A 17,079-nucleotide genomic window follows, 5' to 3' on the forward strand; every position below is an offset into this window, starting at 1 on the left:
CTTCTGCATCTTCTGTGTATTGTTTAGCACTAGTCTAGAGACTATAGAGCAAGTTTGAGTGTAGTAGAATTAAGGAGAACAATTGAGTCATCCTCTGTAGATCAATGTCAAATGTGTGCAAGCTTCAGGATTAGACTGTATCCAGATGCATGGTTCACGTTCTGCTCTTATGGTTTTTGTTAATGTATCTGATAACTAGAGCAATAGTCATGGCTACATGTTCTACATTACTGAGCCACACCGAATTATGGTAAAGCTTTTCATTCCCTTATGATTGACCTATTCGTTTCCATTAGGCTTGTCAGATTTCATGCTCCTTTTGACGTACCTGTATATAGACAGAAAATCAATCAACATCTTGCTGACTGGGAGAACCTGACTCCCCCCTCAAGGCTTTCCCGGTTGGCAGTTACTAACGGGCGGATTTAAGGGAGCAGCATATCAACCCACCATCGGGACATAATGGCCAGAGAACCTGCAGCTCAGCCGTTTCCCCCTGAATTCAGTAGCTGACAGACGCGCTCCTGTCACGAAAATGTTCCAGCCCAATGATAATAACTAACAACAAGCTTTGACCAATCCCCAAGGTTTGTAAGACACTGGGTTTAATAATAATTAGGCAAAGACTCCGTAAAGTTTATTCACGAGAACGTTCTAAAGTCAAAATAAAAAGAACATGTCATTTTATAACTCACTCCCTCCCTACTTACGCACATACCTACACACAAACAGTAGGTGGGATGTATCCTTCCCCATAGTTCTCACCACTGTTTATCACTACCACGCTGGCAGTTCCATTCCCCTGAGATTAGAGGGACATTGATGGGACTCCCTTTCCTGCCGTAAGTTTCTCAGAGTTCTAGCCAGGTCAGGTCATACAGAGTTTAATTGTTCTTGGTATTTTCTTAGTCACACACACATTTCTACTTGTCTCGACCAAACCTTATTAGACTGAAGTTTATCATTCTAATTCATTATACATGTTACAGAATCTAATAATTACTAATAGTTACGTTTGTCTAATTATTCATTATATATGTTACATAATGTTATAATTACGTTTCAGGGTGGAATTGTTTAGTCATTACCTTTAAACATATAAATTCCCTTATCAGCTCCATAGCGTGGCAATGTTGATGTTTTTTTTTTAATATATGATGGAAACGTTTGATCTATGCTATACAGTACCAGTCAAAAGTTTGGACACACCTACTACTCATTCAAGGCTTTTTCTTTATTTTTACTATTTTCTACATTGTAGAATAATAGTGAAGATGTCAAAACACATGGAATCATGTAGTAACCAAAAAATGTTTAAACAAATAAAAATATTTTATATTTGAGATTCTTCACCCTTTGCCTTGATGGCAGCTTTGCACACTCTTGGCATTCTCTCAACCAGCTTAATGAGGTAGTCACCTGGAATGTATTTCCATTAACATGTGTGCCTTGTTAAAAGGTAGGGGTGGTATACAGAAGATAGCCCTATTTGGTAAAAGACCATATTATGGCAAGGACAGATGAAATAAGCAGAGAGAAACAACTGTCCATCATTATTTTAAGACATGAAGGTCAGTCAATCTGGAACATTTCAGTCGCAAAAACCATCAAGCGCTATGATGAAACTGGCTCTTATGAGGACCGCCACAAGAAAGGAAGACCCAGAGTTACCTCTGCTGCAGAGGGTAAGTTCATTAGAGTTAACTGCACCTCAGATTGCAGCCCAAATAAATGCTTCACAGAGTTCAAGTAACAGACTCATCTCAACATCAACTGTTCAGAGGAGACTGCGTGAATCCGGCCTTCCTGGTCCAATTGCTGCAAAGAAACCACTACTAAAGGACACCAATAAGAAGAGGCTTGCTTGGGCCAAGAAACACGAACAATGGACATTAGATCGGTGGAAATGTGTCCTTTGGTCTGATGAGTCTACATTTGAGATTTTTGGTTCCAACAGTCGTGTCTTTGTGAGACACAGAGTAGGTGAACGGATGAACTCCATGTGTGGTTCCCACCGTGAAGTATGGAGGAGGTGTGATGTGTGGGGGTGCTTTGCTGGTGACACTGTCTGTGATTTATTTAGAATTCAAGGCACACGTAACCAGCATGGCTACCACACCATTCTGCAGCAGTATGCCATCCCATCTGAGTTGCGCTTAGTGAAACTATAATTTGTTTTTCAACAGGACAATGACCCAAAACACACCTCCAGGCTGTGTAAGGACTGTTTGACCAAGGAGAGTGATGGAGTGCTGTATCAGATGACCTGGCCTCCACAATCACCCGACTTCAACCCAATTGAGATTGTTTGGGAAGAGTTGGACTGTAGAGTGAAGGAAAAGCAGCCAACAAGTGCTCAGCATATGTGGGAACTCCTTCAAGACTGTTGGAAAAGCCTTCCTCATGAAGCTGGTTGAGTGAATGCCATGAGTGTGCAAGGGTGGCTACTTTGAAGAATCACAAATATAAAGTATATTTTTATTTGTTGACATTTTTGGGGGTTACTACATAATTCCATAGGTGTTATTTCATAGTTATGTCTTCATTAATATTCTACAATGTAGAAAATAGTCAAAATAAAGAAAAACCCTTGAATGAGTAGATGTGTCCAAAATGTTAACTGGTATCGTATATACAAAAGTTTGTGAACACACATTCAAATGAGTGGATTTGGCCATTTCAGCCACACCTGTTGCTGACAGGTGTATAAAATCGAGCACACAGCCATGCAATCTCCATAAACAAACATTGGCAGTAGAATGGCCTTATTGAATAGCTCAGTGACTTTCAACATGGCACTGTCATAGGATGCTACCTTTCCAACAAGTCAGTTCGTCAAATTTCTGCCCTGCTAGAGCTGCCCCGGTCAACTCTAAGTGCTGTTATTATGAAGTGGAAACGTCTAGGAGCAACAACGGCTCACCCACGAAGTGGAAGGCCACACAAGCTCACAGAACTGGATTTCTGAAGCACATCTATCCTTGGTTGCAACACTCACTACCAAGTTCCAAAGTGCCTCTGCAAGCAACGTCAGCACAAGAACTGTTTGTCCGGAGCTGGGTTTCCATGGCCGATCAGCCGCGTACAAGCCTAAGATCACCATGTGCAATGCCAAGCGTCGGCTAGAGTGGTGTAAAGCTCGCAGCCATTGGACTCTGGAGCAGTGGAAACGTGTTCTCTGGAGTGATGAATTACGCTTCACCATCTGGCAGTCCGACAGACGAATCTGGGTTTTGCAGATGCCAGGAGAAGAATGCTACCTGCCCGAATGTTTTGTCAACTGTATAGTTTGGTGGAGAAGGAATAAGGGTATGGGGTGGTTTTTCATGGTTCGGGCAAGGCCCCTTAGTTCCAGAGAAGGGAAGTCTTAACGCTACAGCATACAATCACATTCTAGACGATTCTGTGCTTCAAACTTTGTGGCAACCATTTGAGGGCCTTCCCTTCTTGTTTCAGCATGACATTGCCCCCGCGCACAAAGTGAGGTCCATACAGAAATGTTTTGAGATTGGTGTGGAAGAAGTTGACTGGCCTGCACAGGGCACCTGACCTCAACCCCATCGAACACCTTTGGGATGAATTGGAACGCCGACTGCGAGCCAGGCCTAACCTCACTAATGCCTTTGTGGCTGAATGGAAACAAGTCCCTGCACCAATGTTCCAACATCTAGTGGAAAGCCTAACAAGGAGAGTAGAGGCTGTTATAGCAACAAAGGGGGACCAACTCCATATTAATGCCCATGCTTTTGGAATAAGATGTTCGACAAGCAAGTGTCCACATACTTTTGGTCATGTAGTGTATCACTGACCTCTCCTTGTTTCGATGTGATTTGGGAATTTAGCCTACTGCTCTGCAAACGTGCTGCGATGAGATTGGCCACTGGATGGCGCTATTGCCGACTAACCTCTTTGTTTTTCCCATCCCTCCCTGTCTCCTGTTCATTCAGCATATATATATTTTTAAATATATATATATATATATATATATATATAGGTTTTCATCCATGATGGCGGAAGATAGCGAGTCCGCAGCCAGTCAGCAGAGCCTGGAGCTGGACGACCAGGACACCTGCGGAATAGATGGCGATAACGAGGAGGAGAATGAACACATGCAAGGGTGAGGCTCGGCTTCACCAACCAGACACAAAACGCAGCAGTCCGGGGCAGCACGCGTCCACGCTCCGGTGGCTCAGTCCTGTGTAGGGGGTGGATGAGTTTCTTTGGATAATGAGCTCGCGCATACATCTAACGTTAGTGTTTTTACGACCAAGGACCATATATGCCCTGTTCGTCAATTCTATCACATAATGTTTTTATGTGATGATGGCCCTCTGTCGTCTGAGTAGCAAGTGTATTGTAATTCTGCTGGCTAGTGGATGTCATGGCAATGTAGCCATATAAATGAAAGCTAGCTTAGTAGCTTTTCATTTGAATGAATGAGACTCGGCGTGCTAGGCGTTGTGTAGTTATTGCAAGCTAACTGGCCAGCTAGCTAAATTGCCAGTTTAGCATGTGAGTAGCCTGTAGGATTGACTTGTTTGCATTTAAAGCAATTGTCAATGGAATGGCATAAACTAAATTGATATTTATCTAACTAAATGGCTTATTTTGTTTTATACTGCTGGCGCATTTGCTAGCAAACAGCAGCGCATATCCTTGGCTGTCCCTCTCTGACGTTACAGCAGCAGGCTAGACGTAAAACAGTGATTGCTACTCTGCTCCGGTTACACCCACTGAGGTATACCAACTATAGCCTACAGCGGTACTCGTGGATTTATACATGTCCGGCAACTCAAATGGGGTATGCATAATCTGGCCCCATTTTAGCCTGACTTTAATTATTCAGCATGACAATAGTACCAGCTAACCTTTACTCCAGAGCAGAGATGTAGCCAGCAAGCTATCAAATCTGTGTGTGTGTGTGTGTGTGTGTAGGAGTCCGGGGGGAGACTTGGGGGCTAAGAAGAAGAAGAAGAAACAGAAGAGAAAGAAAGAGAAGCCAAGCTCTGGAGGGGCCAAGTCAGACTCTGCCTCAGACTCACAGGAGATAAAGGTGACTAACCGCTCTCTCTCCCCCTCTTGCTCTGGCCCAATCCCAAATCAAGCCCTATGCACTTGTGGAGATCTGACTGGATTTGACAGGTTTAAGCAATATGGTAATAGCGCCACCTTGTCCTGAGAGAGGCTAAGTGGAAGTTGCACCATATTTCATATACCAATCAAATCCTCTCAGATCTCCACAAGTGCATAGGTTGTAAGGGGTCCATTTGGGATTTTGCCCCGTTCTCCTCTCTCTCTCTCTCTCTCTCTCTCTCTCTCTCTCTCTCTCTCTCTCTCCTCTCTCCTCTCTCCTCTCTCATGTGTGTGTTCTAACCTTCTCACCTGTGTGTAGAACCCAGGGCTGCCCATGCAGAAGCTGCAGGACATCCAGAGAGCCATGGAGTTGCTGTCCTGCCAGGGACCAGCTAAGAGCATCGACGAGGCCACCAAACACAAGTACCAGTTCTGGGACACACAGCCAGTACCTAAACTCAGTGAGTAGGGACACACACAGTGAGTGAGACATACACACTCGATCACACACTTTTACTAAACTACACATACAGGGCCTATAGAAGTCTACACCCCCTTGGATTTTTTCACATTTTGTTACAAATTGGGATTAAAATTGATTTATTAGTGATTTTCTTGTCTATGATCTACGCTAAATACTCAGTGGAAGAATGTTTTAAAATATAGATATATTCATATAAATGTACATTTGAGTCATTTAACAGATGCTTTTATCCAGAGTGACTTACAGTTAGTGCATTCATCTTAAGATAGTTGGGTGGGACAACCACATATCACAGTCATAGCTACTTTCAGGAAAAATGTACTTACTATCAGCTTAGTCAGAGCTAGTAAGGAGGCATTTATTTTTGGACTGGGCTGAGGGGGAGCTGCCCTCCCGTGGGGTGGGAGGGACAAGAGACCAAACGTGGCAGAACGGAGTGCTCGGGTTGGGGTACAGGATTTGAGCCTAGCCTAACGGCAAGGAGAGTTCCTTTTGCTGCTCCGTAGACAAGTACCATGGTCTTGTAGTGGATGCGAGCTTCGACTGGAAGCCAGTGGAGTGTGCGGGGTGACATGGGAGAACTTGGGAATGTTGAACACCAGGCGGGCTGAAAAAATTAAATACTAATATACTTTGATTAGATTAGTATTTAGTCCTCTGAGTCAATACATGTTAGAAACACCTTTGGCAGCCATTTACAGCTGTGAGTCTTCTTGGGTAAGTTTCATAAGAGCTTTGCACACCTGTATTGTGCAATATTTGCCCATTTTATTTTCAACATTCTTCAAGTTCTGTCACGGTGTGGGGGTCATGGCTAGACAGCAATTTTCAAGTCTTGACATAGATTTTCAAGAGATTTAGGTCAAAACTATCTTGGTCACTCAGGAACATTCACTGTCTTCTTGGTCACTAATGCCAGTGTAGATTTGGCTTTGTGTTGTAGGTTATTGTCCTGCTAAAAGATGAATTCCTTTCCCAGTGTCTGGTGTAAAGCAGCTTGAAGCAGGTTTTCCTCTAGGATTTTGCCTGGGATTAGCTCCCTCCTGAGTTTTTCAGGATGAAAAGAAACGGAAGTCTTTGCCCATGTAAAGTATACCCATACCATGACGCAGACACCACCACCAAAATAAGGAGGCAGTTACTCAGTGTTGTGTTGAATTTGCCCCAAACATTAGACTTTTCATTTAGGCCAAAAAGTGTGTTCCTTTGCTGTGTTTTTTTAGCAGTATTACTTTAGTGCCTTGTTGCATACATATGCATGTTTTACAATATTTGTATTTTGTATATTTGTATTCTTCTTTTCACTCTGTCATTTAGGTCATTATTGTGGAGTCACTACAATGTTGTTGATTCATCCTCAGTTTTCTCCCATCACAGCCATTGAACGCTATAGCTGTTTTAACATCACCAATGGCCTCATTGTGACGTCCCTGAGCAGTTTCCTTCCTGTCCTGCAGCTCAGTTAAGGACTGCTGCATCTTTGATGTGTCTGGGTGGTTTAATACATCATCCACAGCATAATTATTAACTTGACCATGCTTAAAGATATATTCAATGTCTGATTTGTTATTGTTACCCATCTATCAATCACTGCCCTTCTTTATGAGGCTTTCAAAAAGTTTGCTGGTCTTTTGTAGTTGAATCTGTGCTTGAAATTCAATACTTCACTGAGGGACCTTACAGATGTTTTATGTATGGGGGACAGAGGAAGGAGTAGTCATTCAAAAATCATGTCGACCCCTATTATTTCACACAGAGTGAGTCCATATAACGTATGTGATTTGTTAAGCCACATTTTACTTCTGAACTAATTTAGGCTTGCCTAAACAAGGGGGCTGAAAAGACTAAGTATAAAATGTTTATTCATTTGTAAAAATGTGTAGAATTTTGAGTATTTTGTATAGATCAATGACAAAAAAAAGACAAATCTATTTCAAGATCACTTTGTAACGCAAAAAAAGTTCAAGGGGGTGTAAACTTTCTATAGGCCCTGTAAATATGTACAGATACAGTACTCCCACAATCAGAGAAAAGTTAAGCACATTGTTATAGTAAGAAAACACAATGGCTGTATTTCCTCAAGTCCCCTGGTTGTGATTGGCTGGCTGGTTGGTTGTGATTGGCTGGTTGTGTTTTGGCAGATGAGGTTGTAACCAGCCATGGGCCCATCGAGGCTGACAAGGACAACATCAGACAGGAGCCCTACTCTCTACCACAGGGCTTTATGTGGGACACTCTGGACCTCAGCAACGCTGACGTGGTGAGTGTGTATGTTTCTTTGTGTTAAAAAGTTTATATTCATTGCCACCAGACATCAAAGTCGTGCAGTCAGAAGACTTTACTAAGACTCTCTTTCTCTCTCAGCTGAAAGAGTTGTACACCTTGTTGAATGAGAACTATGTGGAGGATGATGACAACATGTTTAGATTTGATTACTCACCCAGCTTTCTCAAATGGTAAGTCAAATCCATACTCTACTTAGATTGTTAAACTGTTTGTGTTTGGCCTCTGTCTAAACTACTCTGCTTCCTTATGTGTCTCTCCTCCTCTCTCACCCTCTCTCTCCTTTTTCTCTCCTTCTCTTCTTTCTCTCTCCCCCTCTCTCTCCTTCTCTTCTTTCTTTCTCTCTCTTTCAGGGCGTTGCGTCCTCCAGGCTGGTTGCCCCAGTGGCATTGTGGGGTGAGGGTTTCCTCCAATAAGAAACTGGTCGGTTTCATCAGTGCCATTCCTGCTGATATCCACATCTACGACACGTGAGTCACACACACACGCCCTAAACACACGCTCTAATCACACATCAACAACGTCGTGGACAGGTGCATGTCAGTGCTGAACTTGATGCACACGTTTTCCTCCCTCCCTCTCTCCAGCTTAAAGAAAATGGTTGAGATCAACTTCCTGTGTGTTCATAAGAAATTACGTTCAAAGCGTGTGGCTCCAGTTCTGATCAGGGAGATCACACGAAGGGTTAACTTGGAGGGTATATTCCAGGCCGTCTACACGGCAGGAGTGGTACTACCCAAACCTGTGTCTACCTGCAGGTACACAGACACAATTCATGAATTTGTCCAAACATAATAAGAATACATAGGCAACTTAAGTTATGCATTCTAACTGTAGTAAGTTGACTGTAACTAGAGTATGTAACAGGAGTGTTGTGTTTTGTGAACAGGTACTGGCATCGTTCTCTGAACCCCAGGAAGCTGGTGGAGGTGAAATTCTCTCACCTGAGCAGAAACATGACGCTGCAGAGAACCATGAAACTGTACAGACTACCAGACGTAAGAACACACACAATGTTACACTTTCACCATCTATCACATCTCTCCTTCACTGAGCAAGACACTTTTCCCCGAGCTGACAGGGCTAATAAACTTTGCTTTATGGTTACAGGCCTGTGTGAGACGTGTGATGTTGGGTGTATGTGTATAACTCCCCTTTCTCTCCGGCTCTGTAGAGCACTAAGACCCCTGGCTTGCGAGTGATGGAGAGGCGTGACGTGCGTCAGGTGACGGAGCTGCTGCAGAAACACATGAGACGTTTCCAGCTGGCGCCCTCTATGGGCGAGGAGGAGGTGGCACACTGGTTCCTCCCTCAGGACAACATCATAGACACATTTGTAGTGGAGGTAGGGGTCTGTCTTTTTGTCTGTTCAATTAGATAATTAGATGGATATACTGAACAAAAATATTTTCATTAGCTGAAATTTAAAGATCACAGAAATCTTCCATACTCACAAAAAGCGTATTTCTCTCATATTGTGCCCAACTTGTCTACATCCCTGTTAGAGAGCATTTCTCCTTTGCCAAGATAATCCATCCACCTAACAGGTGTAGCATATCAAGAAGCTGATTGTGCTGGGGACAATATAAGGCCACTCTAAAAGGTGCAGTTTTGTCACATAACACAAGGCCACAGATGTCTCAAGTTTTAAGGGAGTGTGCAATTGGCATGCTGACTGCAGGAATGTCCACCAGAGCTGTTGCCAGATAATTTAATGTTAATTTCTCTACCATAAGCCACCACCAACGTCGTTTTATAGAATTCGGCCTCACAACCGCAGACCACGTGTAACCACGCCAGCTCAGGACCTCCACATCCGGCTTCTTCACCTCAGGGATCGTCTGAGACCAGCCACACGGACAGTTGATGAAACTGAGGAATATTTCTGTCTGTAATAAAGCCCTTTTGTGGGGAAAAACTCTGATTGGCTGGCTCTGGCTTTCCAGTGGGTGGGCCTATGGCTGCGCCCCTGCCCATTCATGTGAAATCCATAGATTAGGGCCTAAGGAATTTATTTCAATTGACTGATTTCCTTATATGCACTGTAACTCAGTAAAATTGTTGCATGTTGCATTTATATTTTTGTTCAATATAATTAGATACTGACATCTGAGTACTTTTAATTTGCTATTCTGTGTTTACCCTCAGGGTGCTGGTGGTGTGTTGACAGACTTCACTAGTTTCTACACCCTGCCCTCCACAGTGATGCACCATCCACAGCACAGAAGTCTAAAGGCTGCTTACTCCTTCTACAGCGTTCACACACACACTCCACTACTGGACCTGATGAATGACACTCTCATACTGGCCAAACTGGTACTGCACACACACACACACACACACTCTTTCCAACATAAATACAAAGGTTCAACACAACTACGATCACGTCCATCTAAATGGTGTGTGTTTGTGTGTCCCACAGAAAGGCTTTGATGTGTTTAATGCTCTGGACCTGATGGAGAACAAGGTGTTTCTGGAGAAGCTCAAATTTGGCATCGGAGACGGCAACCTGCAGTATTACCTCTTTAACTGGAAATGTCCCCCCATGGACCCCGACATGGTGAGGCGTGTGTGTGTGTGTCAACAAGGTGGGGTGTATTCCTGGGTGTGCTGTGAAAGGATTTCATAATGGGAAATCAGTCAATAATTCTAATTATGTTTCTATCTCTGTCGCTCTGTTTCAGGTTGGCCTTGTTCTTCAATAACTGGTCTGTCTGTGACTGCTACACACTCAGAGGTCAAAGGTCTTCTTTGACCCCTAACATCGCTCTACCTGGACACACAGGTAGTCCCAAACTAGAAGAAGACAATGACAACAATCAAAGTGATCGGGAGGTGTGCATCACTTTGAGCATCTCTCCTGGATAATTTTTATCATGGAGAACATTCTCTCTGCTCACCCGGAACTCATAACTCTTTTTAACCATCAACATCCTGAATGTGAAGTCATGCTCTGCCTGAGACAGACTCTTGTACAGTACACACACACTACATGAAGAGAAGGAAGACTTGCATCCAAAATGTTTTTCTTGTTTTATTCAAAAAGGTGCATTGGTAACTGTGTTTGTTGGACAGTGCAGAAATGTAGTAACCTGTACATTTAATGCCAGAACATATTTATTCCTGTAGTGTGGGAGAGGAAAGATTCAACTAGCGTAGATGTTATTGACTTTGGTGTTCCTATGAACGGTTAGAAGGGGAGGGGATTCTAGGGATTTTTGAGGAAGAAGGTATTTGAAGCACAAATGTTAAGTTCTTAACTGAGTGAAAGGCTCCTTAACAACCCCAGGTGCATTTTATATATCGATTATTTGTGTATTTAGGTTTTTCAATATCTGAGTGTTTGAGAAACATAAAATGCAGGATGGGAATTTTATTATTTTACAACTGTTATAGTTTTTATTTTTGTGTGTGTGTTTGTGTAGCTAACAGCATATTATTTTAAAAAGGTCCCAATTTCTTTCCCTGGCACAATTCTGATATTTAGGATTGTGCTTATGTGTGTGTTCTGTCACCATTCCTCCCATGTCTGTCAGTATTTGTTAAAGCCCCTTAAAAATCAAACTGACATCTTCACCTATAAATAAAGGTATTGGGTTGGAGTATCAGGTAGCTCCTTGTGTATGATCCAGCACATGAAGGAACCTGTGATGAGAGAGAACAGCTGTTCTGTTTGCTGATGTCATCATGGTTACTACAGTTAGATATACAAGTGTCCCTGTCAATGAGAAACTGAGTTAGTTGATTGTGTACATGGGGGAAAATGCTTTTTTGTTTACATGGGGAAAATACAATGTACCAAACATTAAGAACACCTTCCTAATATTGAGTTGCAGCCCCTTTCGCCCTCAGAACAGCCTCAATCGTCGGGACATAGACTCTACAAGGTGTCAAAAGCATTCCACAGGGATGCTGGCCCATGTTGACTCCAATGCTTCCCACAGTTGTCAAGTTGGCTGGATGTCCTTTGGGTAGGGGACCATTCTTGATACACAGGGGAAACTGTTGAGAGTGAAAACCCAGCAGCTTTGCAGTTCCTGGCACCTACTACCATACCCTGTTCAAAGTTACTTAAATCTTTTGTCTTGCCCATTCACCCTCTGAATGGCACACATACGTAATCCATGTCTCAAGGCTTAAAACTGTCTTTAACCTGTCTCCTCACCATCTACACTGATTGAAGCCGATTTACAAGTTACATCAATAAGGGATCATAGCTTTCACCAAGTCAGTTTGTCATGGAAAGAGCAGATGTATAGTTCTCATTCTTACGCTGCCCTCGTGGGGAGTTACTTGCTTTAAGCGTTTCTGAGGTGTGGCTCTGTGAACGTGGTCTGGGGCTGTGCCCAAACCAAGGTAAGGGTCAGGCTCCTCTGCTCAGACGTTGCTGATACATGCCAGATCTTACAATGCCTGGATAGGTATTTTGCGTATCAGCTAACCACGTTATAGCAATCTGGTGCCCGGCGGCACGCAACCATTGGTTGATGCATTTAACGTCTGAGCAAGGGAAGACGACCTATGTCAATGGCACAGAACACTGGGCATCCAAATAAAGATGGCTGAAATAGAACTGATCCCCAAAACCGTGAATCTGAATCAGCCATGTGTTTACTAGTCCCAGGGGCGCCTTGAGTGTTGGGTCTGTTGTGGATGTATACTTCAACTTGTTTGAATTTGAGCATGAGACAGTTTTTGATACAATGCAGATACCCCTAGTGAGAGCACCCAAAGTCCTTGCCTTATTTAAGACTTTTTTTTAAATATATATAATATCAAAATGTGTAGTTTTGAAATGACACACACCTTTCTCTAACTGAAAAACAGTATTTTTATTGAACTCCTTGGCAGGCTGTAAAAGAAAAGAGGAATTAGAACCAGCAGCGTTTAGACAGGACCTCTCATCCAAATACTGAATATGTTTCAAATACTCACGCAAGCTATACCAGCATGATGGAATAAACTCATCTAGACTTTAAAAGATACATCTGAGTGTGCTGTCTAATTTATTTCATTTAAGTCCTCCATGGGATTTGGGGAGTGTTTCCTCCAGATTGTCAGCAGAGACCTCCACCTCCAATCAGCATCCAGGGCTGCCTACACTACCGTTTCATGTCATCTTTTGTACATACATTTCTTCTACTTTTTCTTAGTCTTTGGTTTCCGTATTTTAGAGGGGTTCGGGATAATCTTTTTCACTTTAAGAGGCTGAAGTACGCAGGATGGACATTCTGTAATGTCTGGAGAAATGTCTTCAATTTTCCGTTTTTGGCCTCTTGTCTCCTGTCCCATCTCCATTTGCCCCTCAGCTGTTCCCTCTTCCTCTCCTACCTGCCCCTCAACTGTTGCACCTTTTCCACTGGGAGGGCTTGGTATCCAGGCAACCTGCAGAGCAGGCACTCTGGGTACAATGGCTTCCACAATGTCGGAGAACGTCCCATCCTCGTTCCTGTCCCCTCGTCTGAATCCCAGTGCCAGGACGCACTTCAGCCCCAGCAGTCCCGCCACACTCTCACTGAGACGCGGCACCTGGCATGCCGCCACGCCCCGCGTCCGGCACAGCGCTATCAGGTGGCTCGTCATGTGCGGCGGTTTGACCGACTTGCACACGAGCATCAGCCGGAGCTGGTTCCTCTCCAGAGCCTTGGTGACCTCGTTGATGCCGATGGCCAGCTGCCTCCTAGCGGCTACGTCAGTCCAGCCTTGCTCTCTGGGTTTAACAGGACGTTCCGGTGTTACAGTGTCGAGGGGTATCTGTGGGGGCTCAGTTACCGAGTCATGTCCTGTAGGTGGGTTCTTATTTCTCTTTTTCCCCCACTGTCGAAAGCCTTTCACCTCTTTCTTTTCCAGGCCAGTTGCTGACAGTTTGCTCTTCAGAGTGTCCAGGATGAAGTGTACATCATCACTCTGCAGCGGGCTCCATTGCAGTCTGTAGGGGGAGTTCAGGGACGTCTTAGCTGGGATCTGCTTCTTCCGCTCCTTTTTCGACACTTTGCCTGGAGTGGCCATCTTTATCTGGAGTGAAGACAGGAGGAATTCACATGAACTGCTGACTCAACTCCCACATGTTTTCACATTTACCAGCAGGGTAGCATATAAATATAATCTATTGCTCTAGTTCTGTGGGGTAGACTCCTTGAATGTTAATTCACAGTAGTGATTGAGGGATGATGCCGGGGTGGGGCTTAAACCCTGTTAGCACAGTACAACCTTTGCCATAAAAACTAACACCAAAAAAACTACAAGTATCACTACAGCCTTTGGCTATGAGGGTAGATCATAGGGGTAGATCTGTAATCAGATTACATCGTCAGATAAAGTAAAATAAGGCCTCTGTACTGTGGTCCTCTAACCTGTATGTAAAGGTAGTAAGTTTGCCCTGTAACAATGTTTCCCCCTCAATCACTACTACACATCACTTAGCTGGCTGGCTAACTAGTTATTCAGCGACAGACACATTTCCCAGCATGTCTATAGATATAGCGAGTAGTTTTAACAAGTTAGCAAACAAACCTAAATTTAACATATCGAGCTGACAAGCTGCCATAGTTACTTATATACCCACAGTCGTCGGGTTTTTACCTCAATTATAACAATAAAAAAGCAGTTGTAGGTCAGTGCACACAACTAATGTGCTCTGTCCACGGGCGCAGCCATATTGTATGTCTGCGGTTGATGACGTTTCAACATAGCCGCGCCCTTCAAACGCGCATAGAGCTAATCAATTTGGCCGCGAGCAAAGGGCCACCAAACAATCTTCTAATATTATATTGACAATTTACTAAGAAAAAACAAAAAACCAATTAATAACATTTGCTACAAACCATATGACCCATGCTACCAAGCCTTCAGTCTCCTGAATCAGACTCTCAGATGCACAAACTTCTGAATCAGAAGAACCACAAACTGCTGAATTAAAACTGAACGGAGTCCAGCTGAGCTCCAGTAGGATGGTAGCCTACCATCTCTCATCCTCCATCAATCACTGTTTCTACATCCAAATTACAAAATATATTTAGTTTTACCTAACACTGCCTCCAAATGCTAAACATGCCACAAATTCAATCCATGTGAATTGTCCCTATATTAGAATATTCATTGAGCTACACAATCAATTTTATACCGTATGATTTGGTCATGAAACGCGAAAAATCCAATATTGACTTGCATTGATGCAAGTGTCCTTATTAAATCTCATTTTATTTTAGCGTCCTTTACGCGCCGCGTCTCAGAATGTTTGGTCAGCCAATCAGCTGTCTATCCACCCCACTGCGGTCCCGACTCCCGAGGCGTTGACCGATATTTACTGTAAGCTCCCAGTCTGTTACAGCTGCAGTCAGAGCTATTCACACATCCGAGAGGACACTTTGGGCTAATACTACCTACATTAGCCTACGGAGTTTAACTTTGCGAGATGTCTCTTCAGGTAGGCTATGTTTTCCCTGCACACTAGGCGTACACATCTTCTATCTAATTGATGAGTCGATCTAGATAACGGGGTTAGGCCTACGTTTTTGTAAGAGATGCGATTGGCCGACTGATGTGGTAGCTGGTGGTAGGTAGGCTTGTACATACACATATAGACTAGGTTTACCGTTATGTTCTCTATTTACTGAGTCATGCCTGTGTATTGTTTTAAATGCGTATGACATTTAGAGCTTGATTTGCTAGCCATCTCGGAATTATGCGCAAGGATGCTGAGGTGTATTGGATACCAGCTGCCGTCATCAACAGAGGCCCTTGAGATCAAATATTAATGTTTCTACAGACTAAGTATGCAGTGCTGTCACGATTCCAAGACCAATAATAGCTAGGCTACTGTAACCTATTAGAATGAAACATTGCATGTACTACTTATTATAATTAAGCAATAATGTTGTTGCTGTGCTGCTCCCACTATGTACACAGCACATTTTGCATCGTTAAATCAACACTTAAAGAGTTAATTTTATCACCATCTCAGAGTACATATGGTCCCACACTATAGAGTGTAAAAAGTACTTTTTTTATAACACTTAAATGTAACACTCCGAAAGTGTAAAAAATGAACACTGCATTAAACTTGTCAGTGTTACTCAAATGTAACACTATGAGATAATGAACTCTGTGTTATTTCTGTTCAACACTAGTGTTGATCAAGAGTTAACTCCTATTAGTGTTAAACAAAAACACTGTTACACTGTTTTGGGTTTAAAGCCTAATTTGCATATTTCAAATGGTGACTTTTCTTTTTGAGGGAATGGTAGAGTTACCACCCATGACTATATTTGTTAGTGACAGAGACATTGTTGTTGAATTCTTTCATTTTAAAGGCCTGTGGCTTTCACCAAATAAGTTCCTAGGTGAATGTTATCATTAAAATTAAACTTGACCAGCTGGCCGCGACCGGGAGGCCCATGGGGCGGCGCGCAATTGGCCCAGCGTCATCCGGGTTAGGGAGGGTTTGGCCGGCAGGGATATTCTTGTCTCATCGCGCACTAGCGACTCCTGTGGCGGGCAGGGCGCAGTGCACGCTGATCAGGTCGCCAGGTGTACAGTGTTTCCTCCGACACATTGGTGCGGCTGGCTTCCGGGTTGGATGGACATTGTGTCAAGAAGCAGTGCGGCTTGGTTGGGTTGTGTTTCGGAGGACGCATGGCTCTCGACCTTCGCCTCTCCCGAGTCCGTACGGGAGTTGCAGCGATGAGACAAGACTGTAACTACTACCAATTGGATACCACAAAATTGGGGAGAAAAAGGGGTAAAATAAACGAATAAATAAATAAAATTAAACTTGACAATACATTACACTTATCATAAGGCCTTACTTTGATTGCCTCGTTTTACCCTAACACAGTGGTGCTAAGAAACTCCTGGTTTACAGGCCACATTAGGCATGCAAGTCACATTTTGGTGGCTTGCAAAGTGATGTGTAGTTCTTATTGTAATCCAGCCAGAGTTAAGATATCCAACAGTTGGAATTTTTATTCACCCGCAACCTACATTCAGAATGACTGTCAGGGTTAGGAAACTTGATAAAAAAAAGACAACCTAAACCATTTGAACAGGAACAACTATTTCAGTAAGGGGGGAAATAAATCTAACCAACTGATTGTATTAAAAACCTAGAGTCACAGGTCCAATATACAGGGGCTCCCGAGTGGCACTGCGGTCTAAGGCACTGCATCTCAGTGCTAGAGGCATCACTGCAGACCCCGGTTCGATTCTAGGTTGTATCACAACTGGCTGTGATTGGGAGT

General features: G+C 43.4%; 2 protein-coding genes across 3 annotated transcripts; one reads left to right on the forward strand and one right to left on the reverse strand.

The window, feature by feature from the left end:
• Positions 1-4,000: 4,000 nt before the first annotated feature.
• On the forward strand, positions 4,001-11,445 carry LOC115177143 (glycylpeptide N-tetradecanoyltransferase 2). Of its 2 annotated transcripts, XM_029737691.1 has the most exons (13): positions 4,129-4,250; positions 4,638-4,801; positions 4,936-5,053; positions 5,393-5,534; positions 7,699-7,817; positions 7,922-8,013; positions 8,194-8,310; positions 8,428-8,598; positions 8,730-8,838; positions 9,015-9,185; positions 9,989-10,156; positions 10,263-10,400; positions 10,525-11,445. In XM_029737691.1, exons 2-13 carry the CDS (start codon positions 4,797-4,799, stop codon positions 10,543-10,545), a joined length of 1,371 nt encoding a protein of 456 aa, XP_029593551.1. In that variant the 5' UTR covers positions 4,129-4,250; positions 4,638-4,796; the 3' UTR covers positions 10,546-11,445. The 2 variants fall into 2 exon arrangements, with proteins under 2 accessions (XP_029593550.1, XP_029593551.1); XM_029737690.1 differs by lacking the exons at positions 4,129-4,250; positions 4,638-4,801 and adding an exon at positions 4,001-4,117.
• A 1,206-nt stretch (positions 11,446-12,651) lies between these two features.
• Positions 12,652-14,522, reverse strand: LOC115176948 (ribonuclease P protein subunit p38). Its single transcript, XM_029737368.1, has 2 exons — positions 14,423-14,522; positions 12,652-13,855 (listed from the first exon to the last, which is right to left on the reverse strand). The coding sequence occupies exon 2, from the start codon at positions 13,847-13,849 to the stop codon at positions 12,980-12,982; it is 870 nt and encodes a 289-aa protein (XP_029593228.1). The 5' UTR covers positions 13,850-13,855; positions 14,423-14,522; the 3' UTR covers positions 12,652-12,979.
• Positions 14,523-17,079: the final 2,557 nt, after the last annotated feature.

Source organism: Salmo trutta, chromosome 37 (assembly GCF_901001165.1).
Source record: "Salmo trutta chromosome 37, fSalTru1.1, whole genome shotgun sequence".
NCBI classification, from domain to species: domain Eukaryota; kingdom Metazoa; phylum Chordata; class Actinopteri; order Salmoniformes; family Salmonidae; genus Salmo; species Salmo trutta.

What these genes read in the sequence shown, in the direction of transcription:
- LOC115176948 (XM_029737368.1), bottom strand. Translation starts at nt 13,849, where the DNA reads ATGGCCACTCCAGGCAAAGTGTCGAAAAAGGAGCGGAAGAAGCAGATC.
- LOC115177143 (XM_029737690.1), top strand. Translation starts at nt 4,005, where the DNA reads ATGATGGCGGAAGATAGCGAGTCCGCAGCCAGTCAGCAGAGCCTGGAG. An exon ending in TCACCCAGCTTTCTCAAATG is followed by an intron (nt 8,014 to 8,193) that starts GTAAGTCAAATC and finishes TCTCTCTTTCAG; the next exon opens with GGCGTTGCGTCCTCCAGGCT. An exon ending in CTCTCATACTGGCCAAACTG is followed by an intron (nt 10,157 to 10,262) that starts GTACTGCACACA and finishes TGTGTCCCACAG; the next exon opens with AAAGGCTTTGATGTGTTTAA.